At 33.1% G+C, this 27,470-nt stretch overlaps 1 protein-coding gene across 3 annotated transcripts in view; it reads left to right on the top strand.

Annotated features, from left to right (window-relative positions):
• CDH18 (cadherin 18) overlaps window positions 1-27,470 on the top strand; it is a 368,075-nt gene that overhangs the window by 187,356 nt on the left and 153,249 nt on the right. For all 3 annotated transcript variants that reach the window (XM_016166126.2, XM_016166127.2, XM_016166128.2), the window contains one exon: window positions 11,938-12,057. In XM_016166126.2, the coding sequence (XP_016021612.2) occupies window positions 11,938-12,057 (120 nt within the window). The remainder of the gene's footprint in view (window positions 1-11,937; window positions 12,058-27,470) is intronic.

A 27,470-nucleotide genomic window follows, 5' to 3' on the forward strand; every position in this document is an offset into this window, starting at 1 on the left:
ACCCAAGCTGAAGAAATCTTGAGAAAGAACAAAGATGGAGTCATCACACTTCCTCATTTCAAAGTGTATTAAAAGCTATATTAATCAAAGCTGTATGGTATTGGCATAAAAACAAACACAGAGATCAATGGAATAGAATAGAGAGCCGAAAAGTAAACTCATGCCCATGCACATACGGTTAGTTAATTGTTGACGAAGGAGTCAATAATATATAGTGGAGAAGGAATAGCCTTTTCAATAAATAGTGTTGGTAAAACTGGACAGCCTCATGCAGAAGAATGAAACCGGACCCCATTTTATACCATACACAAAAATCAAGTCAAAATGGAGTGAAGACCTGAATGTAAGTCCTGATACTATAAAACCCCTAGAAGAAAAATTCAGGGGTAAACTCTTTGGCATCAGTCTTGGCAATGACGTTTTGGATTTGACACCAAAATTAAAAGCAACAGAAGCAAAAATAAACAAGTGGGGCTACATTAAACTGAAAGATTCTGCACAGCAAAGGAAATCATTAATAAAATGAAAAGGCAACCTATCAATGGGAGAAATTTTTTATGTTTTCCTAGGGTAGGATTTCAAGAGTGTGAGAGCAGAGTTTTTAAAAAAGAAGTTTAGATTCTACTACTTTATTTTTGCTCTCTTCTATTATTGTAAATACATCACTTGAAACAGTGTTCTGTAAATATTTATTGAAAAATTAATTATTGACCCTTTCCACCTACAACTTTCAAATTAAATTTATTGAATGACATTGGTTAATAAAATCACATAGGTTTCAAGTGTACAATTTAATAAGTCATATGTATATTGCATTGTATGTTCACCACCCAAAGTTAAATCTCCTTATGTCGCCATATATATGACCCCCTTTACCCTTATCTATCTTCCCTCGCCTACTTCCCTTCCTTTTGGTAACCACTATATTGTTGTCTGCATTCATGAGTCTCTGTTTGTCATGTCTGTTTGTTGCTTTCAGCTTTATATCCCACATACAAGTGAAATCATCTGGATCTCAACTTTTTCTGACTTATATTGCTTAGCATGATAATCTCCAGATCCATCTATGATGATGCAAATGGCGGTACTTCATCTTTTCTTATGTCTGAGTAATATTCTATTGTGTTTATGTACTACATCTTCTATCAAAAGATACTTTGGCTGTTCCCATGTCTTGGTCACTGTGAATAACTCTGCAATGAGTATCGAGATGTACATATCTTTACAGATAAAGGTTTTCAAAATTTGGTGGTAGATATCCAGAAAAGGGATTGCTGGGTCATATGGTAATTCTATCCTTAATTTTTTGAGGCACCACCATACTGTTTTCCACAGTGGCAATACCAATTTACATTCCCAGAAGCAGTGAATGAGGGTTCCTTTTTCTCTACCACCTCTCCAACACTTGTTATTAATTGTCCTGTAGATGATAGCCATTCTAATAGGTGTGAGGTGGTATCTCATTGTGGTTTTAATTTGCATTTCCCTAATAGCTAGTGAAGTTGAGCATCTTTTCATATGTCTGTTGGACATTTGTATTGTATGTCTTCTTAGGAAAAGTGTTCAGGTCCTCTGCCAATTTTGTAATTGGATTTATTATTATTATTATTATTATTATATTGTTGTTGTTGTATGAGTTCTTTTTTTTTTTAATATTAGGCCCTTACCAGAGCCATTGTTTATAAATATCTCATCCCATGCCTCTTTGTGTAATTGATGGTTCTACCTACAGTTTTGTCTGGAGGGATATTTTGCTGAAATAGAGTCTCTTGAATTTTTGAACATCATTATTCTGATATTTGGTAAAAATTCATTATTGCTTCTTGGAGTAATGATTAATTTTATTTTCCTATATATGATTAAATTTCTTATTATAAATTTACAAAAAACACATAAACCGATCTAGTTTTTCACTTTGGTTTAATGATTAATGATTGGTGTGGTCCACTAGTTTATATTTCATGCTGCTGCTGACTTCATTTCTCCATCTATTTTTTTGGAAGTACTGTTTTGCAATTCCCCAATAGAACTGATCAATTTACAATAAAAATCACAGGAATAATTATTTTACCATAAGTTCAATCCAATTCACAATTCACTGTATTAGAGTATATGCTGCTGAATTACATTCTAAAAATTCAGATGTGCAATAAATTCAACTCTACTTCTAATTGAATTTGATTTCTAATTCTATTTTGAAGTTTGACTTTCTTTTTTTGAATCTTTAGATACTTTAGATATTCTAGATACTTTTCTCCATTTTCTAGGAGTCAGATGCAGAGAAAAAGGACAGTAATTAGGTGCAGCGTGAAGATATAACAATAGGTGTGGGGCAAATCTTCGAGATGGCACAGTGAAGAAAAGGTATGTCAGTATCATCAGAGACTCCTGCTGACTTCTACCAGACGTCATTCCCACTTATTTCCAGTAGTCAGTCCTTGATGATCATGGCTGCCTTCTGTCTGTCTTAATTGCAAGTCCTCTCAAAATGCACATATTTCCTCTCAGCTAAATTTTGTTTCTCACCAAGGTAATCTATGGAAATAAAAGTAGACCAACCAAATGAGAACAAGCAAAAGCTATTTATTCAGTTTGCTAGAGCAGGAGAGTTAATCGCCATTACTTGAATTTTGGCAGAGACTCAAAGTCAGGCAGAGGAGTGGGAAAGCTTTAGAGTGACCAAAAAGAAAGGTTTGAGTATGTCATGAATGGAGATTGTTGGCATGGGAAAGCTGTGGGTGGGCTGACTAGAAGCAGAGCATCTTATATGATCAGTTAATAATGCATATTTTGCTTTATATGCTTTATCTTAAGTTGGAAGTGGGGAAAACTTTAGGAAAACTGTTAGTTACTAATCAAGTCCTGGCCATTTTGGACTTACTGCTGTTGTTGCTGTTATTTGGCCTCCCCTACAGGTCTGACTTAGAGATAATAGCCTGACTCCTGGGCTGGTTACTACGGATAATGGGTTAGTTTCTTGGGCCGGTTGCTGCAGACTGTGGGTCAGAGTTCTATTTCATTTGCTCTGGCCATTGTTTATTGTATATTCAGCCTTTCAAATCAAATCGTAGAAAAAAAAGCATAAAAGTCATTTTTGTAGAGAAATCATAATGTCGTATACTACAGTGATCTCAAATATGTAACTTACAACACTCAATGATGAGAGATGGTGAAATAAATATGTGTGAATGTGTATAAATATTTTCTCAGAAAACACTAGGGGTTATATATTGCTTAAAATTTAATGAAGCAGTATGTCTATAGTGATAAACGTTGTACCAGCATAACTGAAACTACTGATGTAATTAAAATTGCACAGAGAGGTATTGGGAGGTAATTTAGATATAGTGCATAATTTATCTTTTTAAATAATTTTAATGTTTTAAATTACAGCTGGCATACAATATTATATTAGTTTCAGGTGTACAACATAGTGAGTAGACATTTATATAATTTACGAAGTGAAAATCCCGATAAATCTAGAACTCATCTGACACCATACACAGTTATTACAATATTAATGGCCACATTCCTTATGCTATGCTTTACATCTCCATGACTATTTTGTAATGACCAATTTGTACCTCTTAATTCTTGCCCCTTTTTCACCCACCCCGAACCCCTTCCTATCTGGCAACCATCCAAATGTTCTTGGTATCTTTGAGTTTGTTTCTGTTTTGTTCGATTGTTTACTTTGTTGTTTAGATTCCACATGTAAGTGAAATCATGTAGCATTTGTCTTAGTCTGACTTACTCCACTCAGCACAATACCCTCTAGGTCCATACATGTTGGTGCCGATGGCAAAATTTATTTATTTATTTTTATTTATTTATTTATTTTTATAGCTGAGTAATATCCCATTGCATAGATGTATCTCACCTCTTCTCAGGTTGCCTCCATATCTTGACTATTGTAAATAACGCTGCAATGAATATATGGATTCATGTATCCCTTCAAAGTATTGCTTTGGATTTCTTTGCATAAATACCCAGAGGTGAGATTCCTAAGTCCTTCTCTGTCTCTTATTATATCCTTTGTTTTAAAGTCTGTTTTGTCTAAGTATTGATACCTAAGCTTTTTTTTGGCTTTCATTTTCATGAAATATCATTTCCCATCTCTTCACATTCAATGCGTGTGTCTTTGATCTAAAGTGAGTCCCTTATAGGCAGCATATGTAACAATCTTGTTTTCTAATCCATTCAGCCACCCTATTTTTTGTTTGGACAATTTAATCCACTTACTTCATCTTTAATTATGGTGTATCAATCGATATTTTTCAATGATGAAATCTGAAAATTTAGAATTATAACAAAAGATTAAATCATTAGACATTTGAGTAATGGATCTAGTGGGATTAGGCCCAGGAATTTAAGAGGCTTCTAATTTATATCTATATGATTTTATTTTATTTTATATTATTTTTGCTCACTAAAATGTTAAGAATTTGCTATTATAATTTAGAAATAAATGTTACTACTAACGTAAAAAATAAATTGAGTTTTTTCTCAATATTGAAATCGATTGAATGTCAATTATGTGTGTGTACATACCCACATATATGTATATAAATATAATGATTATATAATGATTGCATTTATTTTATATATATATATATATATATTAATCTCCTCTGAAATATTATTGGCAGCATTTGTGAACAACCAAGGACAAAATATTTTGATTCCTAGCATTTTATTTTGTAGTTTTTTTATGTTTATTTTTTTGTTTTTAGTTTTGTTTGCACTTTTATCGTTATTGAATAAAAATTCGGCTGAAGCAAAACTACATTATTCAAAACATTGCTGAACTTGGTAATAATTTCTACTTTCTAATTTTTTCCAAAGAGTGAAGTTAAAATCAAGTACAGAACCTAGTCTTTATATATGGTAAAATATAGTCATTACTTGGAAAAGTGATGAAGGATATTTGGGGAGAAACCTATTAATACCTTAAGCATCAATCAGAGTTTAGTCTGGAAAAACAAATCCTCTGCTAGTTAGATCAATAAAAGGAATCACATACATGAGAAAGTTAAAAATGATAGAAGAAATGAAAAGCCAAATTGTGGATCGTGAGGCAACCAGTAAGGGAGTTTAGCATCCTTAAATTAAGGCTGAGAAGTGTTATTGACCCCAGGAGCTTGGCTTTATTATATGGCCCATGGAGAAGGGCAGTTGAGAGGGTGCTAGAACCATTAAAAAAGTGTAATCACTGGGAGAGACACCACCCAAAGCAGAAAGAAGGGTGACATAGACAGGGAGGGAAGGAGAGGAAGAAGGAGAGAGAAAGAGGGGTGTCTTTTTTCTCTTTTCCAATTTCCCTCTATGACCTGCCACTGTTAAGTTGGAAAGGAAGGCCAGTCAGTATCAATGACAGACATTGGGCTCCTGAAAAGAGTGCAGAACAAAGTAGGAAAGTAATTTGAGAACAACATACAAATTTATTCAGAACATCTGTATGATGGATGGGACTCTAATCAGTCCAGTCAATTTTTACTGCCACCATTTGCTCTGCACAAAAATCAAAAGAATTGTGTGCAATCTGTAAGTCTAACAGAAGAGCATAAATTTATCCATCCCTGGGGATTGTTTCCCCCCGAGTATTCTACCACACTATTTCATTGGTCAAAAATGTAATTATTGACTTGCATTTTTGCTATGGCAGGGTGTGAAACACAACATAGCCTCTGCTCTAGCAGATGCATTTGACCAAGGGAGCAAACAGTGAGAGGTAGGAGATGTTTTCACTATTAAACAGGATTCAACATTTCATGACTGAGTGGGACAATAGAGTACCCGGGAAACAATGCCACAGAGCAGAACAGATAAGACAGGGGTTGACTTCTGGCTTCTCCCATTGTCAATTATATAACTGCTTGGAGCTACCGTGCCCACATTCATAAAATGGCGTTAAATGTAATTTTCTCAGTTTGATCTCACTATCGAATTTAATGTCATATAGCAGAGGGCTTCCCATATCATTAGCACTAAATACATATTATTTCCTTAATTATTTTTTTCTATTTAAGAAATATAATATAAAATTTACTTGAGTAATATGAAATTTAACATTAAGTATTCTTATAAAAAGAATCTAATTGAAAATATGCAGAAATTAACAATAGCCATAGGTTAAAATATGCAGTTAGAATAGTGACTTTCATTTTGGTACCTAGAAGTTTCATAAATGTTCTCGCGGGATTTTTTTTTCAACCCAGTGACTTTTGGGTGAATACTCAAAGCATTATTGAATTACACAATGACTGGAATCCTGTGCTATTGCTGTTTGGTGAAATTACATTCCTCTTGTGTAGAATAAAATTTAACTTGTAGGTTTATGACTATTGCTTTTTCACAGTCCCTGGGAAAAAAAAATCTTCTGAGAATTAAGCCTTAAGAGATTGCATCAGAGAGATCCTCTTAGCCTTCAGAATCCTGCAGGTTATTTTTACTAAAAGTTATTGCTTAACATTAATTCACTTGAGATTTTAGCAGAGCTGCAAACCCTGACAAGTCATGCATAACGATGTGCAATCTCAGAGAATATTTGCTTGGTGGTAAAATGCCTTATTAAATATTTCAAATTGGTCTTTGGAGACGTTTGAGAAAGTCCACTCTTTCTGCTTCTCATTGATATGTAACTTTACAAATAGTGTGCTATTTATAAAGCTGCAATATCAAAAGAAACTGAATGAAAAGAATGACACAGGACAATCCCCAAAGGTCTTAAGTTTTATTGTAGAAAAGATATCTTGAAAGCATTTTTTTAAAATGTATTTAAATCTTTTTCAGATTTGTATAAAGTGTTAGCTGAGGGACGAGGATCTGTACCATAGGAACAGCTATGTACATGCCATAGGAAATATTTGCCATAAAAATATTGGACGCCAAATGGCTAATGCAACTTTAAAATGCATGTTTCTTTGGTTATTTTTTTTTTAATGGAAATGGTTGTAAGAGTAGAAAGCTTATATAGAACTTTTAAAAGTTTTCTTTGATAAAAACCAGTTATGTAGGGAAGGGGCTGTTGTTTTAATATGTATTGACCAAATCTCTGTACTTTTTGGAGAAAATTAGATTCTTGTTTTAATAACCTGGTAGAATAATAAATTTTTAGGCATTACTGTATGATTTTTTATTTGTAAATCTAGCACAGTAGGGGATAATAATTTTCTCTTTTCTACTACATATGCTATTAAGGCATTTAGTGAATAATCAATTGAATGGTCTAATGTGAGATACTTTTCTCAGATATACATACATAAATGGTGGTGATTTTTTTTACTTAAACTTTTAAACAGAAATAAAAATTCTCATTACAATTATTAATATAACTCATTAATATATTTAATATACTTAAAAATGCCAATAGGTAGGTCACAAATAGTGTCTAATTTTGTAAAAAAATCGAATACCATTAAATTTTACCTACTTAAATGTTTCTACTGCGAGATTAACTTCTGATTTGATCTCATTTATAATGTATCTGGAATCAAATAGTATAGGAAATTACCCATCATTTTTTTTTCTTGACTTGTGACTTCAGGTTCTGGCCAAGATTCACTTAAAGAACAACCTTAAATTCTGAGAATAAATGTCATTTTTTCCCACTGCAACTGTACCACCCTGTACTAGTTTGCTGTGGCTGCTGTACCAAGTCACCACAAACTGGGGTGGCTTAAACAACAGATACTTATTGTCTCAGAGTTTCTGAAGCTAGAAGTCTGAAGTCAGTGTGTCAACAGGGTCGCGTTCCTGCTTAAAGCCCTGGAAAATATCTGGTCCAAGCCTCTCCAGTATCCTCTTCTGGTGGTTCTCTCTCAATCTTTGACATCCCCTGACTTGTGGTATGTGTGTTTGTCTGTGCCTATCTCCAAATTTCCCATTTTTATGAGGACACCAGCCATATTGGTGAGGGGCCCGCTCTACTCCAGAGTGATGAGCCTCTTTCCACACAGGGTTGTCCTTTGAAGTTCTTTCTGGAGTTTAGAACTCGAACATGGGAATTTTTAGGGGAAACAATCCAACATGTAACGTACATCTTGGGAGAGTTCTCACTTTTTTAAATTAAGTATATTGGGGTAACATTGGTTAATATAATTATATAATTTTTGGGTGTACATTATAATTTAACATCTGTATATTCTATTGTGTGTTTACCACCCAAAGTCGTTTCCTTCAGCTACTATCTATTGGATCCTCTTTACCCACTTCACTCTCCCCCTCCCCCACCTATATTTGATCCCCTTTACCCTATCTACCTCCCCCCTCCTCCCCCGCCCCTACCCTTTGGTAACCACTAGTATATAGTCCACATCCATGAAAAGCCTTTTTTTCTCTAATGTAAAAGAACTTCCAAAAGCACCAGGGATTCTTATAATTTTCCCACATAGACTTCAGATAAATTAGAAAGTGTATGTTTTGCTTTTGGCCTGAAACTCCCTTAGCAATTCTCCTGGGTAAGATATTCTTGAATAGGCAAGTAAGGGTGTTATTTCCATACTGGCCTTTTATCTCCCCCCTTCTGTATTCAGGGTCAAGGTGACTTTCTTGGGCTGTGTGGTGCGTACACCTGTGCTACCTTCAGCCAGCAATCTGTGTACTCAAAGTAGCAGCTCGATATCCTCAGATGCCACCAAAGTTCTATGATAGAGAGAATTTGCTGTTTCTCATTTCACACACAGATAGAATTGCCCAATACCTGAGACGACTACAGCACAGAGATGTGTGCAGCTGTTAACGACTGTGTTTTCTGGGCGTGGTAGAGAGTGATTATATTTTCTTTTCCTCTCCTGAAACCCTGTCCTGCTCTGCTTCCTTTCCTCTGCTGAGTCAAGCCATCACTTAGTCAGTACTGCCAAACTCCTCTTCTTTCTTTCCGTTCTCCTTTTCTCCTTGCTCTTTATTTCACTTGTCACTCAATTCATGCTTCTCAACTTTCACTTAACAAGGCTGGACTTTGTAGACACCTTAAGACACCTCCTTCATGTGGTGATCCTGCCTGTCACTGTAAACGAGGTGAGATCCTGCGCTGTTTGTCTTTCTCAGCTTTCTCCTTGGAATGGTTGCTTGGGGACTATTTTAAGACATTGAAAACTATTTAGCCTTAAATCACTGTTGCAAAGCCAAGGCAATTTCCAAATCTTAGGATTTTATAAGGGTGTTTTTTAATGTTCATTATTTTACATCTATCACATTTTTTTTTTTTTTTTAATGAATCCTAGTAATCCCTGTATGCCCGGTACCATCAGCATTTTCCTCATCAGATCCAAGATTTGACTGATATAATTTTATAATATGTTATCCACATTATGAGCTTTTTACACTTTTAAATAGCCTGACCTGGGAAACTACTACAGATTTTAGTTTTATTTTCAGTGAGGTTTCAATGAAAATGTCTGCTAAACCAACTTTTATCTGCAAATATCTACCTCTGAACAAGTTGGATAGATGAATATTGGGTATGAAACAAGTGTCAAGCTATCACAGGAAAAGTCCTTAGTATTTTATAAGCATGCATAGTAGTGGAAGAGATAGTTTACATGTGACTAGCTCTGAAAAGTTTAATCAAACTGGAAAATGTAGTGCTGTAGTGTGAAAATTCATGGTACACATACAAGCCCAAATGAGGCTCTCCAAGAACAGACTAGCATTGAAGCAATGAGACACTTTTTTCAACTTTTAATTTTGAGATCACAGATTCACACAAAGTTGTGAACAATGATATGGAAATATTCCTTATACTATTACCCAATTTTTTCCACTGGTAACATAGTAAAACTATAAAGCAATATCATAATCGGGTTATCGAAGTGATTTAATCTACTGATCTTATCTAGATTTGTCTAGTTTTATCTGAGTATGTGTTTGTGTGTTTTAGTTCTATGTGATTTATCACCTGTGTATGTTCACGTACCTAACATAATCAAACATAATCAACATAATCAAAATATGAGACAGTTTCAACACCACGACAAACCCTCGTATTGCCTTTTTATAACCAAACTCACCTCTCTCTTCCTCTCTTTTAACATCTGGAATTCTACTAATCTGTTATCCATTTTTAAAATTTCATCATTTCAAAAATGTTAAACAAAATCACACATTATATAACCTTTTGGAATTGTTTCCCCCCGACCACTGGGTATAATCCCCTGAAGATTTATTTAAGTTGTTGCAGATACCGATAGCCTATTTATTATTCTTGCTGAACAGTAGTATTCCATTGTATGAGTGTACCACAGTTTGCTTTATTATTTTCCCATTGAAAGACATCAAGGTTGTTTTTATTTGAGGCTACTAGGAATAATGTTATTCTGAGTATTTGTAAGTAAATTTTTATGTGAGTATACATTTTTCATTACTTTAGTATGAATGCCTGAGAGTACAATTTGTTCAGTTGTATGGTAATTGTATGTTAGGCTTTATAAGAATCAATTAAACTTACATTTCTACTAGTGGTGGTATGAGTGTCCTAGTTTCTCAGCATTCTTGCCAGCATTTGGCAATACTGTTATATTTTATTACTCATAATTAGAGACTGCTTTTTAGACATTACACAGTCAGTCCTCCATTTCTGAGTTATGTATGATTACTAATCATATTTATGCTTATAATCTCAATGTGAAAATATTAGTCAGAGGCCAGGGTCATAGCATATTATTAAGAGTTCATATACATTTATGGCCTGCTAATAAGATTTGTCAGGTACACTTGATGGACTAACACTACTAAGTTTTCTAGGATCCCTTGAAGGCAAAGAACAACCTTTACTTAAAGTTTGTCTGAATTTCAATGTGTAAGTAAAAACTTTGTAGTTGAACAGCTATTAAGCCCTTAATCAGAGTGTTGTACCTAAAAATTGAAGTACTTACTAAAGTTAAAGACTGAAAATTGTCAGTGCTTCCACAGTCAAGTACCAAAATAAATGCAGAATTGTAAACAGGCTCATTTGATTGTGGAAATATTTTTTGTTTGATACATAATCTGAATTAGTAGATGAAATTGTTCTAGTTAGGCAAAATACAATATCAAGTATGCACGATTAGATGATCCATCAAGTATATGCTATGAATAAGTGAGAGCTCTTACCTAATAATTCTACAATGAAGTTGTATAGCTCATAATATATGGTTATCATGACGCACTTAGCTCAGTTTTTATTTGGGAATACCTGAAATAAGGGACAGATGTATCTCACTATGGAAATAGTGTTTAAAAGGTGTAAACATAAAGAAAATACATCCACAAAATTTAGTACTTCACATATAGTATTTAAAAATTTATAAATTATTTTAAAGTAAGTATAATCTTCAAACATCCCATGTGATAAGAATATCCTCATACCCAACAATGAAAGATAATTATACTGATAGTGTGTATAAGAGACTAAAGGAATGAAATCTGAAGTTCCATAACCAGTTAGGAGAGTCACAAATTGTTTATGTAAGAAACAAAAAGAGCATGAATGATGGAAATGACTTAAGTGGTCTGTTTTGATGCCGTTATTAATTTAATGTCAGCTCGCTGACCTTCCCAACTAATCACAAACCATCTCACTACTGGTGTTATGTAGCATGCAGTATGCACCCTCATGGTACATTTTACTTTGCCTCGTAGTTAGCACCAATTTGATTCTTGAAGATCAGTCCAACCCAACCATGATTACGCAAGAGAAAGACCATAATAATATTATCAGCACATAGACATATTAAAATGTCTGAGATGAAATGTTCTATTTTGAAGTCTGATTTAATACAGTTGATAGAGAAAGGAAGCAAGGAATATGTCAGACAGATACATCTAAGAATTAAATTTGGTCAGATACATGTATTACAGGTCTCCATAGTGTTTCAGCATAAAGTTTTTTTCCCGTATACAAATTGCTCATGGGCCAAATGCCACCACACACTAAAATTTGTTTTCCTGCATACACAGGTACCTCTGTTCTGCAGGTGACAGCTACTGATGCAGATGATCCTACCTATGGAAACAGCGCTCGGGTGGTTTACAGTATCCTCCAAGGACAACCCTACTTCTCCGTAGATCCTAAAACAGGTTAGTGCATTTATGTATAATTTGTGTGCAGGTACGTGCTACAATAAAAGCACCATTTTTACAATTGACACTTTAACAACATGGGTCTACTTATATGCAAATTATTTTCAATAAACACATACAGTACTGTAAATGTATATTTCCTTTTTATGATTTTCTTAATAACATTTTGTTTTCTCCAGCTTATTTTGTTGTAAGACTATAGCACATAATGCACATAACATATAAAATATGTGTTACCGACTGTTTATGTTACTGGTATGTGTTCCAGTCAACAGTATGCTGTTAGTAAAATTTTGGGGGAGTCAGAAGTTATGTGAAGATTTTTGACTTTGTGGGCATTTGGCACTCTTAACCCCTGTGTTGTTGAAAGGTAAACTATAATTCTGTATACTCGTCTATATCAGACATTATTTTGGGGCATTAAAAAATGCCCTCACTTTTCTAAAATGACTGGATAACTGGATCACATAACTGAAGATAAAAAAAAAATTTCTCTTCTTAATATTTTGATTATTCATTACCTTTCACTTATACCAGTAAAATGCTTCTTAACTTTACATATTTCTGTAACATGTAGTGAAATGTTCTCTGCTAAAAACAAATATGGAGTATTTCATAAAGATTCTTTTATAATTTATTTGAGTTTGAATGTCACACAAGTTGTTATATATTACACTGGGGAATTGTTATATCTTGAACTGACATTTTTTCCTAATGAGAAATTCTTCAGCCCTCAAATATTGTGTTATGTATGAGAAATTAACTGAGAATACAGCCAAGAACATTTCAACATTTTTTTTCAGGACAATATGAATTCTGCTCTCTTTCATTTTTTTCTGGCCAAAACAATCATATCATATTTTATACATTATGATGCCAAAATGGGAATGAAGGATACTCAATAATACATTATAGTGTTACGTTACAGCAGCATAATATTAAAACCACAAAAAGCTCTAGCTCCATTGACAAATTGTTAATAAAACTTGGCTAAAGATAAACTCATTTTTACCGTAGCCAACTGTTCAGTAAGAAACAAGTCTCACATTTTATTGAGAATTTCAAGGATATACATAATCATAAGACATAGATGAAGCAGAGAGAGGTCCAGGACATCCTAGCAGCAACTAAAATTCTTTCTGGTCACATTAGATGCATTCTGAATGACGTTAATGTGGGATCTTCAAGTAAAGGGCACAACCCTATAACTAATACATTGAGCCAAGTTTAGTCATAAATATCCCCTTATATACATACAACTGCATATCATACAGAACATTTTGCAGGGAACCCTGCTCTGTAAGCCTGTAGATTCCAGGTATGTGTATCTGAATGTCTGCTCAAACATTGCCATGTGTTTGTGTGACTACATCCACATGTGTCATGTGTGGGTAAATGTGTTTGTGTATGTGTGTGTACTTTGGATGGATAAACCAGGCCACTGAGGACAAAATTTGACTAGCGTTTTACTCTGCTATAGTTTGTGCTTTAGTGAAGCAAATATATCAATAACATAATATTCAAATAGAAATTGCATTGTGTTATATGTGTTTATTATAAATTGATTAAGTACTTCATTAAATAAAAAATATCTGTAACTTAAATAGGCTGTTACTCAAATATTACTCTATGAAACTATGTTTGTTTTTATAATTTTTTGCTCTTTTCTTTAAGCGAAACAATTTGAGTAAAATGTATGCCTCCATGTTGATATATTTAATTTCAATATTATATTGGATAAAGGATCATGGGAATCTATTAATGTGTATCCTAATATAAAAATTCTTTATGCAAATGTCTTAGATAGTTTTCTCTGCTAATAGGGATTATAAAACAAAATGCTCATTATTCTCTTTAAACCTGACTTATTTATTTATTTTTTTATAATTTCAACTTAAAAGACCTGTCACTATGCAATTAAACATCCTTAGAAGTAATGAATTTTATGAAAATTGTGCTTAAAATGATGACTAAAATACAAACGTACTAAAAACTGAAGAATCATTTGCCATAGAAGGGGTGATATATAAGAAGCCTTGGGACAGTAGTCACTTACAGGTGTTCATTTTAATAGTAAGGCATTTATTCTATCTTCTCATTTGGCATGACTGTATTTCAACATAATCCCAATTACTTTCAATGAGACCAATTATAAAACAGAAAATTTATACCAAATAGAATTGCGAATGCTTATGGTTAAGTTCAGGGCTTTGTCTAGTTTCCAGTGAGGTCTTGCTTCCTACTTTATAAACCATCTATGAATCGCTGCTTCCAAAGAATTATATGGCTCTTGATATACTATACTATACTATACATAATTGATTTAATAAATTCTGTTTTACACTGAAATCCTATTAATCGATATGATGAAACAAATTTTGCGAATAGATTGTTGTTTTAAATGTTTTATTTAGTAACTATTTTATGCTACTTGATTAATGTATCACAACAAAAGATGAATTTATATTAAAAAGTGATATTTTAATATTACCATTTGAAAGATGCAGAAGACTGTGAAAGAATGAACTATAGGATTTAATGAAATATAAAAGACACCTAGTATTTCTCAACATATTTATGTAAGAATCATGGAAATGTAGGCTTAATGTAGATAATTCTAGTTGAATACATTTTATTTTATTTTACTTTACTTTATTTTTTATTAAATTTATTGACGTGACATTGGTTAATAAAATTTATAGGTTTTAAGTGTACAATTCAATAATATGTCATCTGTATACTGCATATTCACCACGCAAAATTAAATTTCCTTCTTTCACCATATCTTTGAGCCCCTTGATTTTAAATCAGCAAGGAAACACTTTAGAGTTACCAAGTGAAGGAACCACTTTAATGTTCATGAAAACTATTAACCCTAAGCAGGGCATTTTGAGGAAGGCTGCTGTGTGAGAAAGCCATTTGAAGTGATCACTGAATCCACATCAAGAGAAATCTGGGCTGAGAGTTGTCTCTTAGCATAACTCTAATCTCATTCCTAGTCCAGTTAATATAGTGCCAACTGCATTAAAAATAAATCGATATGTTCAAGGTCTCTATGTCTCTTCACAAGCTATGGAATTTCTGTCAGGTGGTGACGCAGAAGCTGAATGATCGAGTTGCTACGAAAAGGAAAAATTTTCCCTGACTTAGGTCAAAAATAAAACCAGAAATATACCTAGTATCTTTTCTGGGTCTTAGAAACAGAATGGATTCACAAGGGACAGTTGTGCAATTTTTCACTGAGAATGCAAATCTGTTTATGGCCATGGCGTTTATAGCCACTTAATGATTCTCTATGCTAGCCGTTGCGTGGTCAACTACTTATAAATGACTTCATGTTCTTCCAGTGCATATATCTTATGTCTGTGACTATGTCACAGAGATATATTATGGTCAATTCAAGAAACCTGAAAACCTGGATTAAAAAATAATGTCAGAGAAAATGGAGGGATGTGCCGGTTTATAGAATCCTAATTAAGCTTTATTTACAATTGTCTATAATGCTAAGAATTGTGAATACCAGCTTTTTTGACCATCATTAATATGAAACATGTAAATTGGGGTTTGTCAATAATTTTGTCAAGTTATTTGCATGAATGGTACTAATAGTGGTTTTTAACCACACACCTAATAAAGGCTAGATAGCTATTCGGTTTAATATAGATGCACATATTTTAAATTGTCAGTCATTTTTATATAATTTTTATATATTTTTACATTTTAAAGAATGCATGTTTAATTAGAAAATATGCAGTTGGGAATATTTTTGTCGATGAATTCTACATTTACTATTTAGGTACAGAAAATGATAAGATTAGAAAGTCTACCTTTTAATTATATACAAAGATCATACCAGAACTTCTTTTTATTTCAACACCTAATGCATTTTAGCACATGAATGGTTTCTGCTCTGTGTTGAAAAGGAGCAGACAGTGGATTTCACATCTCTTGTCAGTCAAACACTCTGCATTAACACCATCTATTCCACAGAGAGCAGGGCACATGGCATCAAGTAAAATGTTCCACACCTAGTGGTACCTGTGGTTCTAAAGGTATGGTAGTATAGCTTATTTTTACAAGGCATGATTGTAAATATAATAAAATGCTTAGTTGATCTTCCTGTGAAATAATTAAGATATTTAATCATGTTATAGTTTAATTAACATAGTAAAATAATTCATATTTATTTCTTTTTCAAAATACTAAGGTGCATTCCAAAATGACTTGGCGATACTCCATGCTCAACTCCTAAAATGTAGTCTTATCTAAAGAAGAAAAAAAAATTCATATGACGGGATTTTTAGTCCAAATAACTGTACATATTTATAAAAAGAGAAAGCTCCATTATGAACTTTTATTTAGTTAATTTTCTTTTCAGATATTTCGAAGAAAGTTTTTTGTATATATTATAAGTAAGATAAATATCTTTTTAGAAAAAGTGCATGATGATTTAAAAGGAAATAAGTTAAAAACAAAATTAGCTTTTTACCTTTAGAACTTAGTGTCCCAACACAGATTAGCATCTCTAGGTTATGTAAAAGGAATGAGGCCTGTGATACAATTGTCATTAATACACAGGTCTTGACCAACAATGATTGTGATTCTTGAAAATGACCTTTCCTTAACATCTCATATCAGAAATTAAATCAGCTATTAAAATGTACTTAGTGGAAGACCTCAATGAGTTTCTTAGGATGTAATTAAAAACAAGATTTTCAACACTCTTTTTCCACTTTGTGTGATGTAATTAAATTTATTAACAGTTTTCCTTCTGTTTAATTCTTTTAAATTTATTTCATTTCGAAAATTGTTTGAGAAGGTTATTAGGTATGTTTGCTTAAAAAATGTTAAGCATCTCTAAAAGTCATGTGGATCTTGTTATTAATATTTCATAATTCAATATACAGATCTACTTGAAAATAGTTTCATTTACCCAGAGTAACATTTTATATTATAATAGCTTAGAAGATAATAGCAAATAAGTTAAATATAGAAGTAGGACAGTGAAGAAGGCTGATAGAAAAAAAAATGAAACCATTTGAAAAATGGCATTATTGACAGCAGTTACCAACGTTTTTGGCACCAGGGACCAGGGCTCCTATGAGAGTCTAATGCCTGATGACCTGAGGCGGAGCTGAGGTGGTGATGCTAGTGCTGGGGAGCAGCTGCAGATACAGGTGAAGCTTCACTAGTTCCCCCACCACTCACCTCCTGCTGTGCGGTACCCTTACAAGGTCCGTGGCCCAGGGATCAGGGACCCCTGCATATCATACAGAACCCATGCATTAGAGGAAAGCTCTATGAATACCCTGGACCTCCAGGAAGATGAACAAGTGGGTCCTAAAGCAAACTAAGCTTAAAACATTGATGGAGGCACAAATGACAATATAAAAACTGTCCTACTTCAGGTATATTCTGAGAAGGCAGGGTTCTTTGTAAAAGACAATTATGCTGGGAAAATAGAAGTGGCAGGAAATGAGTAGAAGCTGTAGTCATGAGTGTACAGGCGCCGAGCAGGGCTTCTGAGGACAGGGCACTGTGGGCGTCACTCATTTGTAGGTTCGCCAGGAGTGAGAGCTGATTCGGCGGCACAAACCTCACATGAGAAGTTAAAATATTTAAATTATGGTCACCAATTTCTACAGAAGATAAAGAGTTTTCTACAGTAAAATATGTTTTGTCATTTTTTCTTCTTCATAGCACATTTCTAATTGATATAATAACAATGACAATATAATTGCATGCACAAATAATTATAGATACATTTTCAAATAATTTTCTTTCACTTGACTGCATAATAGAAAAAATAGTTAATTAGTAACTCCAATGCCCTAAGAATTTGCTTCTCTTAGTGAAAAATGGAATGCAGTAATTCAAAAGTATGGAATGACATCAGTTTACTTAAGAAAACACTGTCACAATTTGTCTTATTTAAGGAAGAATCTAAATGTTTCCTGAACTGTAGCAATGAGGATAAGGATTAACAACATAAGAAAAAAGTCCATGTTATATATATATATATATATATATATATATATATATATATATATATATATATATATATAGCATTTAAGACATAAAGCCGGTGAACTATAGTAGACACTAGCAGTTGTTCACTCGATATAAACTTCTCATTTTCCTAATCCTATCAAAACTCTGATGCTGCTCAATACAACGACATACTCAGTCAAAAAACGAGATTTCTCAGCCTCCCTGTAGATACTTTGACACAATTTGCCATTGATATATAACAGAAAGACCACTGGAGCTCTCCAGGAAACTTTTGATATCTTTATATAGGTGCCAATGCTTCCTCCCTTGGTCTTTCATCTTCTAGATTTAAACACATGTGTAATCATTGGAGGACAGTGGCTGACTTGTGATCATGTGACAACAAATGCACAAGATGAAAGTCACAAGCAAAAGACTGCTGAGCAAAAAGACTAACAATGCAATCACTCTGGTTAGGCAATTTTTATGTGCAGTCACATACAATGTTGATACCTGGATCTTTGTGAATTTGCTTTGCAGACTGATACATCACAGCACAATGCGCTGCCCAGGCAGGCACAGAGCAGGCTCCCTGGGACCACTTTTATTCCTCTCAAACCAAAATCCATGATCCAGAGAGAGCACACTGCTCTCTGTGTATGAGTGACCATTTTCCACTTCTACGGCTAATAGTAAAGTAGAAAAGGAAACTTTAGACACTGACTCAAATCAGATATCAAAAGTTATAATGCGGATGTTTGGCAGATTGAAGAATGAGACCAAGGCAATTTACTCTGATACTCCATTGAGAATGCATATTTGAAAAAAAAAAAAAAAAACAATCATTAAGAAGTAGCAGAGTACTACATAGTCACCATACATATCAGATAAGTCTCTTCTGTAGCAAAGAAATTATCATGTCCTATTGACATGAACAAAGTTAATATCTATTGAATTTAATTGCTATGGGTATAGTTTTAATGAAACAAAATTATAGACTGCTGTTCTATGTTAAACTACTTATTGCAGCCAAAGATGGATCCATATCATTGAATTAGCTTGAATTAGACACTTAGTGAATTTTGTTGTATATAAATTAAGTTTAAAGCTGTTAAATAAGCAAACAAAAGAAATGATTCCAATTAAATCCACTTTTTAAAATTATAAATATCAACTTTTTTTTAAATATTAACTTCTTATAACAAAATAGACCAGCTATTACTAGGAAGAAATTAATCTCATTGACTCTGAAATTGTAGTGACAGGAAATGACAGGAATCAATATTGGTTAATTGCAACACATTTAATACTACTTCTTCCTGGTAAAAAATAGATTTACCTTTTTTTGTAACTTCGTGTATCCTGCACCTAAATAGCAGCTGTTGAGAAAAATACCAGGAATGAACATATAGGTATCTCGAATCTTTAGCCAATAGCTGGTGAATTTATTAGCTAAGTGATGATCGGTAGTAAAAATGTTGAAAAGAAAGGTAACAGGAAACATTGCAATTATCTTGTCTGGTCTTTAAAACTGATTGAGCATCACCCGTGGAAGGTAATCACCAAGCAATTCAATTTTTTTCTCATCCTTTTAAATTTATTCTGATAGGCTATTTATTCTCCTACCTCAGGATGAAATGTACTGCAATCCTATTGACTTCCTTAGTTTTTTTTTCTAATCAAATATCTTTAATATTTAAAATGAAATTGAGACACTCCTAGGATAATATTAATCACTATTATCTATCATCTACCTATAATCTATCATCTATCATCTACCTATCATCTATCTCTAATCTCTTTCTTCCTCCCTCCCTCTCTCTTTCTCTCTCTCTCTCTCTCATCTCCCACCCACCTCTATATTTCAGCCAAGCATGACTTATGTGTTACTTTTCCACTTGGGCTATTACACTATCCTAGCTCGTCCTTCCCAGGCAGACTTCTACAATTATGGTTGGTTCCCTTGCACTCCTTAGTCAGGCCTAATCTCTTTGATCTGTGAGCTAATTTTTTTGTATACCTCATAAAACATGGCAAGTACTTTTTTGGCTCACGTGTTGTTTCTTCCCGACTCCGAGTGCTCCTTTAGGGAATGAACGCGACCATGTTTTTGTTGTGTTCTGCACTGGGTCCCATTATGTGCCTAACACATGGAATTGTGCTTCTAATTATCTTATTGAAAGGGTATATTACTAAAATATCCAACATTAAATTTATGGAAATTTGGAAGAAAAAATAACTTAGCATTGCAGATTTAGATTTTTATTGTAATTAATGTTACTTTTATTACACTATAAAATGTGCCTCATCTTTCATCTTCCATAAACACTTTTTAAACATTTTTCTATTTCTGTCAGTCTTACAATCTAATTTAGGATCTTTCTCAAATGATTACCAAAAAATTACTATATAACTATTGTTAGAATGCTAAGTGTTTTGGGTACCATAATAAAAACAGTGAGTTTTGAGATCACAAAGAAAACTGTTTTTGAGAAACAGAACAACATTTTATATGTGTGTGTACACACACACACACACACACACACACGCACACAGACTTAAAAATTAATTCCTAGAATGCAACTGTTTAAAAACCCTCATCACTTAATTTTGTATCTTCTAAAATCATTAGTGCATTGTGCGACATATGGAAGACAACACTATTTATTTTTATAGAAATGAAATGTAATTTTGGGAAGGTGGTTTCCAAAATAATACCTGTTTCTAGAATTAAGTCTCTTTTATGTTATTACCATAATTATTTAATTTTTCAAAAATATTGCTGTCTTTCACATATTGAATTTAGACAGGTTAAACATCTGAATAAAAAAGTAATAAAGTTATGGTTTTAAGAATATTTATCTATTTTTTATTTTCTTTCCAAACATTGAGGAAATGTGGAAGATAATTATGATCCATGAAAAAGAAATCAAATTGAAACAGAAAATTAATTTTTTAAATTTCCTCATTAAGCTGTTCATAAGAGATTTAAACTGCCATTTTATTTCAAAGGTATGTCCTCTCTCTCCCTCTTTGGGCCACTTTTTCCTGTTTCTGTCTTTTCAACATCATTCAGAACGCCACAGAACTCTATTGTTGTTGGGCAGAGAAATATGGACCTTCTGTTGCCTCACTTAATCCACCTGACAAATACAAGGGAATTTCACCTTTTCAGAGTGACAGTACAATGGAGATTGTTTTCTCCTAAGAGTAAAGTCATTTCTCCACAGACCAACCTGTGTCCTTTCTTCTCAGAGATACCTGTTAGCCTTCTTTTAAAACACAACCATTCCCTACTGTGCTAACTAAATATTTTCCCAAACCCGCGTGGCTGAAACATTTGAATATTTTTGCTATATCTCTCCTTCTTTTCCATATCTCTACTACCAGTTATTTTTTTTTTATTTATAATTTACTCCCTACAATCACTATTTGTTCTCTGTGTGTAATTTCCTTATCTTAATTAACCTTGTTTAATTTTTTCATCTTCAGCTTTTCTTTTTCTCACTCTATGTCCCCACTTTAGTCACTCGAATTTCTAATGCTTCTCTAAAAAAGAAATGTTTTCCTCATTTTTCCTCTAAATTTGAGGATAAGGAGTTTCACGGAATGAGAATTGTAAAGAAACTGTTATGATAGCAACAAAGCCCATAGCTATTCTTGTGGGGGAAAAAAACCAACAACAACAAAAAAAACAAAAACAAAAAACAAGACACAAAAGCCCTGCCTGCTGGGGATATTCAGTATTAAATATGCAAAGACATGCACAGGTCTGGGAGTCCACTGAAATGTACTAACAGGCAGGCTTTGCCATAGGCACTACTGTGCTTGCCAAACACCCACAGGAGACTGTCATTCTTAGTTTGTGAAGCAGTCACCCAAAGCAGAAGTAATTTAAGTATTAAGAGATGATGATTTTATGGTCCCAGTTCTTCCCCGTGCAGAAGTTGTACATGCAAACCTCAGAAAATTAAAGTACATGCAAATATCATATTACAGCTTTGAAAACCTCATATGTATATATATTTAAATTATAAATTATAAATTACAAATCTATTATGTTATTTATATTTCCCATATATGTCAGTGTCACAACTGACATTTGTTTCACATTCTCGAAACATTTATTTATGCATTCATTATGTTAATAACCATTTATGATGTCTTGTATGTGGCATTTCCTCTGCTAGCTGAGCATTTATGGTTGTACCGAAGGTTTTACTGACACAGTCTCTATACACTTAAAATGCTCAGTTCCCCTTTAATATCACCGCTTGCAAACAAATTAAGCAATGGCATATGCTTCTCAAAATGGTTCATTGCTGTTTACATCCCTCAGCCCTGCTAACACTGGTGAGCTGCTCTCTCCAGATGACTGATTGACTACTAGATGTAGTTGATTGATAGTGGTGTCAAACCCAGAGGAATAGTCTTTTTTTTTAAAGCACTCAATGGCTATATGTAAATACAGTCAATGATATTAACACCTCGGGCTTCTCTAAGTTTATTTAGGAGCCAGGCAAGTTGAACCGCTCATGGAAACAGAGTTGATTTTTGGAATTAATTATTCTCTATCCAGTATTCCTGAAATATATAGCAATTTATATATAACTGCAGTTCTCTATCTCTATGTTACCTCAGCTTTTTTCGGTTTTCATATTTGTAACACATTCTCTTCAGGGATATTAAAAACGATGATTCTCAAAAGGCAGAAGAGAGGAAGTATGGGAGAACGAAGCAGGAGAATAGACTACTCAGAAATGAAATAATTTATTGAAATGTGGAGGCTAAAGCTTTTAATATTTGAAATTTCTTTTGTCAACTGTTTCTCAGTGAACCATTCTGATATATTATTTATAGGCTACCTCAATCAAACCATGACTTGCAGTAACTATATTTATGTAAGAAAATGAGCATGGCTTAGGGAAAAGAGTTAATGATTGTGGCTTCAGAAAAGTATTTAAAGAAGATAGATGCAGATCACTGAACAGGCACCATAAAAATTTAGATGGATAGACTCTACTTTCTCTCTCTGAGAGCTCATTGAATACACTCAAGGCTGTTCATATCACATTTTTTGTTTTATGTTGTTTTCTAATCTTTATAAAGCCTTTTTCTTACCATGCCCATGTGGAGGCCATTAGAGTGAAATATTTTCAATTTTTTTTCTTGTGACTTGAAAAAATATATATATTCTCTTCATCTAGGAATATTGAATGTTCTTTCTTATATTTCCTTTGTCAAAAGCAAGAATCTTTTTTCACTACTAGTCATTCGTACCACTGTGTCAAATTTTCTTCTGGTGATTTTCTATGGTATTGTGAGAAGATACTGTCAGATTTTTAAACAAACTTTGTATAAAATGATCCACACTTTACAGTTTGTTAGTGCCCTGACTAGTAAAATGGAATTCTTTAAATCTTACGTTAAGGATTTAAATATAAACCATTTATGATAACCATATGCCTGCAGTCTAAAATGAATGCACATTTAATATGCAATTTTGCATTTAAAATGCAATTTAAATAATATATCGGTTTTATGTAATTCTAGTTACATGAATTATGTAAAATACACAATTGAGATTAATCTATAGAGAAGCATTCTTATTCCAATAAACCATGAGATTAAATGTCCTTTTGTACTTAAATAGTCAGAGAATCACCTACAGCAACTGCTAAGTATTGAAATATATGTGGGAGGAGGGGTCATATTTTTAGAACATAAAACAGATGATATTTTCTACTTTTCTGGATATTTTCTTTATTTTTAACAGATATTACATTATGTGTTTCAACTGGAGTTTTCGATTGTTTCTATAATTCATAAAAGCAAAATTGCTCATTGCAAGGTTTATTTCAAATGATTTACTCATTGTCATTATTTATTGCTTGCCTTGTGTGTGCAAGATTATGTGAAATGTTAAGTTTTGTTGAGTTAATAGAATAAAATCAGGGTTTAAATTGCTGACAACATCTTTCTTCTCAGATTTCACAAGATGTATTGGAAAACAAAAAGAAAATTTCCAAACCAGCCCTCACAGTAATCAAGTGAGCACTGTTCGTCATATTTTCTCAGTAGAAGACAAATGTTTGATTTTATTTGAAATCACTTTTATAAATAGTAAATATATCGTCTTATTGAGAACAACCAGGTTGCTCCTGTGATCTTTTTATAGATGATAAATCATGTTAAAACAGAATTCAACTAATAAATGTTGGTAGTGACGGTATTTAGACAAATGCAACCTTTTCTGTCACTAAAGCTTATGTTGATTATGCAATATCCCTATATCCTCTGTGGCATATCTTTGCAAATAAAGCATACTGATACAACTTGTTTTAGGTTACTCATGAATATATTTTAACCTCCAAATTAGGACACAAATTTTAAAAAGACTTTTTTGAAGAATTTATTTATATGAAAGCTTTAGAAAGATGAAAAAATCTATATTTAAACTAATGGTCTTTATTAAAAATAAAATTCCATGAAATCGTGACTACCACAGCCTGTTAAACCATTTTGAGATCAGAACAAAACAATGAGACTTACTTGTCCCATAAGATATTTATATGTTACAAGGATTGTGGTTACTCTAAGAATAAATTATTTTGGTTAACAGAAACACTCATAAATGGTCTATAGTTAACTTAATTTTTGACCTATGAAATAAAAACAATGAATTTGCTTTTAGTAATTCATCTTTCTAATGAGGATATATAAACCTTGTTGTTTAGCAAAATTCCCTCAAATTCCAATAAAAATTCAAAGTTCAAATTTGCTTCCAGGTCTCCAATTTAAAGGACAATTAATTACATGAATGAGATGTGGCAATAGTATTTTGTTCAAAGTGTTACCTGATCTATTAAAAAAAAAAATCACTGGTGCATTCTGGGAAGCAGAACTTTACTAAGGAGAGAATACTGGATCCAGATTTAGTTGGTAGAGTTGCATTTCTGCTCCACCATATTTTCCCCATGTGACCCAATTAAGTCTATACATAACCCTCAGATTCAGTTTTTTTCCCCTATAAAATGGGAATAAAAATGTCTACACTAATTTTCCATCAGGATTATTATGGCTATTAAAAAACCTAGACATAGACACACTCAAAGACACACATATATAAAGTTTTATACATATCAAGGAATTATCATTACAATTCAATTGCAGTAAAGTAATGTTGTAAAATATATGAAAAGTAAGTGTCCAAATACATAACCTTATTTGGCGGTAGGTTAATAGAACAGTATAATCAACCCTATTTTGATTTCTATGTTTGAGGCTCTATCCAGCTTTTGATTGTAAATTGTAAAGATGGAATTATTTCTGGAAGTTGATTATGTTCTTCACATGCATAGGAAATTTAACATTGGTTGTAGTCGCAAAGTTTGCTATACCCGGTGCTTTGCAATAAATTCTGACTTGGACCCTTAGGATTGAAGTTATCAAGAGTGTCAAGTCAGAGAGAACTAACCAATTCCTGATTGTAGCCCCCAGGATGCTGATTGCAATGTAGAAACCTCTGTAAGGGACAAGCCCATTTGTCATTGTCAGTGAACTTTAGAACAATAATTGCAATTTTATGACTATTTTTATAACTGATTGTATGTCAGGCAAAAAAAAAAATCTTATACGTTTTTAGACTTTTAATGCATTCTAAATTTTCTATGGAGTAGAATATAGAATAGCTATTTCTGTTTAAGCAGGTCACTAATCGTTCATTTGGTCTCTTTCTGTATGGTAAGATAATATTTAATAAGCCAGATCCCTGCATCCTTAGATTTAACACTACAGTGATATTAAATATATATATATATATCTTTTGTAGCAAAAAGACAGCATAACCACAATTTATGCCCCTAATATGTACTTGTTCAATAAACAAGTCATTAGCTTGAAGACAGAAGGTCAATGCAGAAAGAATAATAATTATGAGTGTATCCTTCCAGCAAATTGCTGCATGGTTTTCTATGTGCACACACACACACACACACACACACACATGCACACACGTGCGCACGCACACACACACACACACACATGCACACAGACCTGGAGCTATAGTTCTACCTCTTATCCCTTTCACCCATGCATGTACAAATGTCTGTGCACAGTCACACACCAGGAAAGAGGTATAAAGTTGTCCCATTGCCAGTCAAGTGGAAAAAAAGGACATGTGTTTCAGCACTGGTTACCTGAGCCCCACCCTGTTTCAGGCACTGTTCCAGGCGCTGCCAGGCACTGTTTCCAAGCTGTAGGGAGATCTCCCTTCTTAACATCATTTTTCTTCAAGGGATCCTTCCTGAAGTGATACCTTAGTCTTAACTTAATGGCATTATGTCATCCACCATACCTAGTTGTCTTTAGCATTTCTGTATCTAACAAACATTCATTAATTCAATAAACCTTCATTAACATTACCTCTCACACTGGGGCAGAGACTCTAGTAGGCAATAGAGACAAAAGATAAAGATTACCCCCCCTCTACACACACACACACACACACACACACACACTTCAATTATAAATTCCTTTGAGAAACTATGTACCAGAGACTAGCAATATGATTTTTAAGCCACTGAAATATGGCCTTAAGAATACTAAATATCTATTAATATTTTTCACAGTTTATATTTTACCTTCTTTAAGATTTTCTGTCTGTCTTAAAATATTTCCAAATTATTTTCCTTATTTTCTTGATAGATAATTTACAAATCCAAAATATATGGGGATATGGAGAAAAATACTCTTAGTTATCATTTTCTATTATTAGTTTTTATTTAAAAATGTATTCAGTTTTCTAATTCAGGTTTGGATACCTCCTCTATATTTTTCAGTCACCATTGCTCAGCACAAACATTAAAACAACAGAGCTGTGGGAAGCAGTGCATCTTGTGAAAATAGCCTAAGTAAATATAACCTTGTACTAGCCATTGAGGAGACTAGAACTATTAATGGGGTAAAAATACCTTCCCGTCCCTGGAAGCTGGGTTTGCGTTTGTGTGGCTGTTTTTGTATGTATATATGCATGCACATGCTTGTGGATGTAAAACACACAGAGAGGGAAGTGGACAATTGTCCCCACACCGAGATGGATTGGATACAATTTGGAATGAAACTTGACCCACATTGCTCAGCTTCAACTTTCCTGGTAATATTTCCTAGAGGCATAATCCAATTATAATTTTAATTATTTATAATCTTTATTTTGTTGGCAGATTATAAGCATAGTTTTGGAAAAATTAAAATAAATGCCTGAGATACCAAAATTTTTCAGGAATAAATATGGAGAAAGGTACACATTACTAATCATATAGAAAAAAAAAATCATTTCCAATTAGAAATTCCAAGAAAGATATATTTTAATTATTTTATAGGGTTTTAATAGTTTTAACTTTTTAAACTTTTTAAAACAT

The sequence above is a fragment of the Rousettus aegyptiacus genome, unplaced genomic scaffold (assembly GCF_014176215.1).
Source record: "Rousettus aegyptiacus isolate mRouAeg1 unplaced genomic scaffold, mRouAeg1.p scaffold_m13_p_8, whole genome shotgun sequence".
In the NCBI taxonomy this organism is placed as follows: Eukaryota; Metazoa; Chordata; class Mammalia; order Chiroptera; family Pteropodidae; genus Rousettus; species Rousettus aegyptiacus.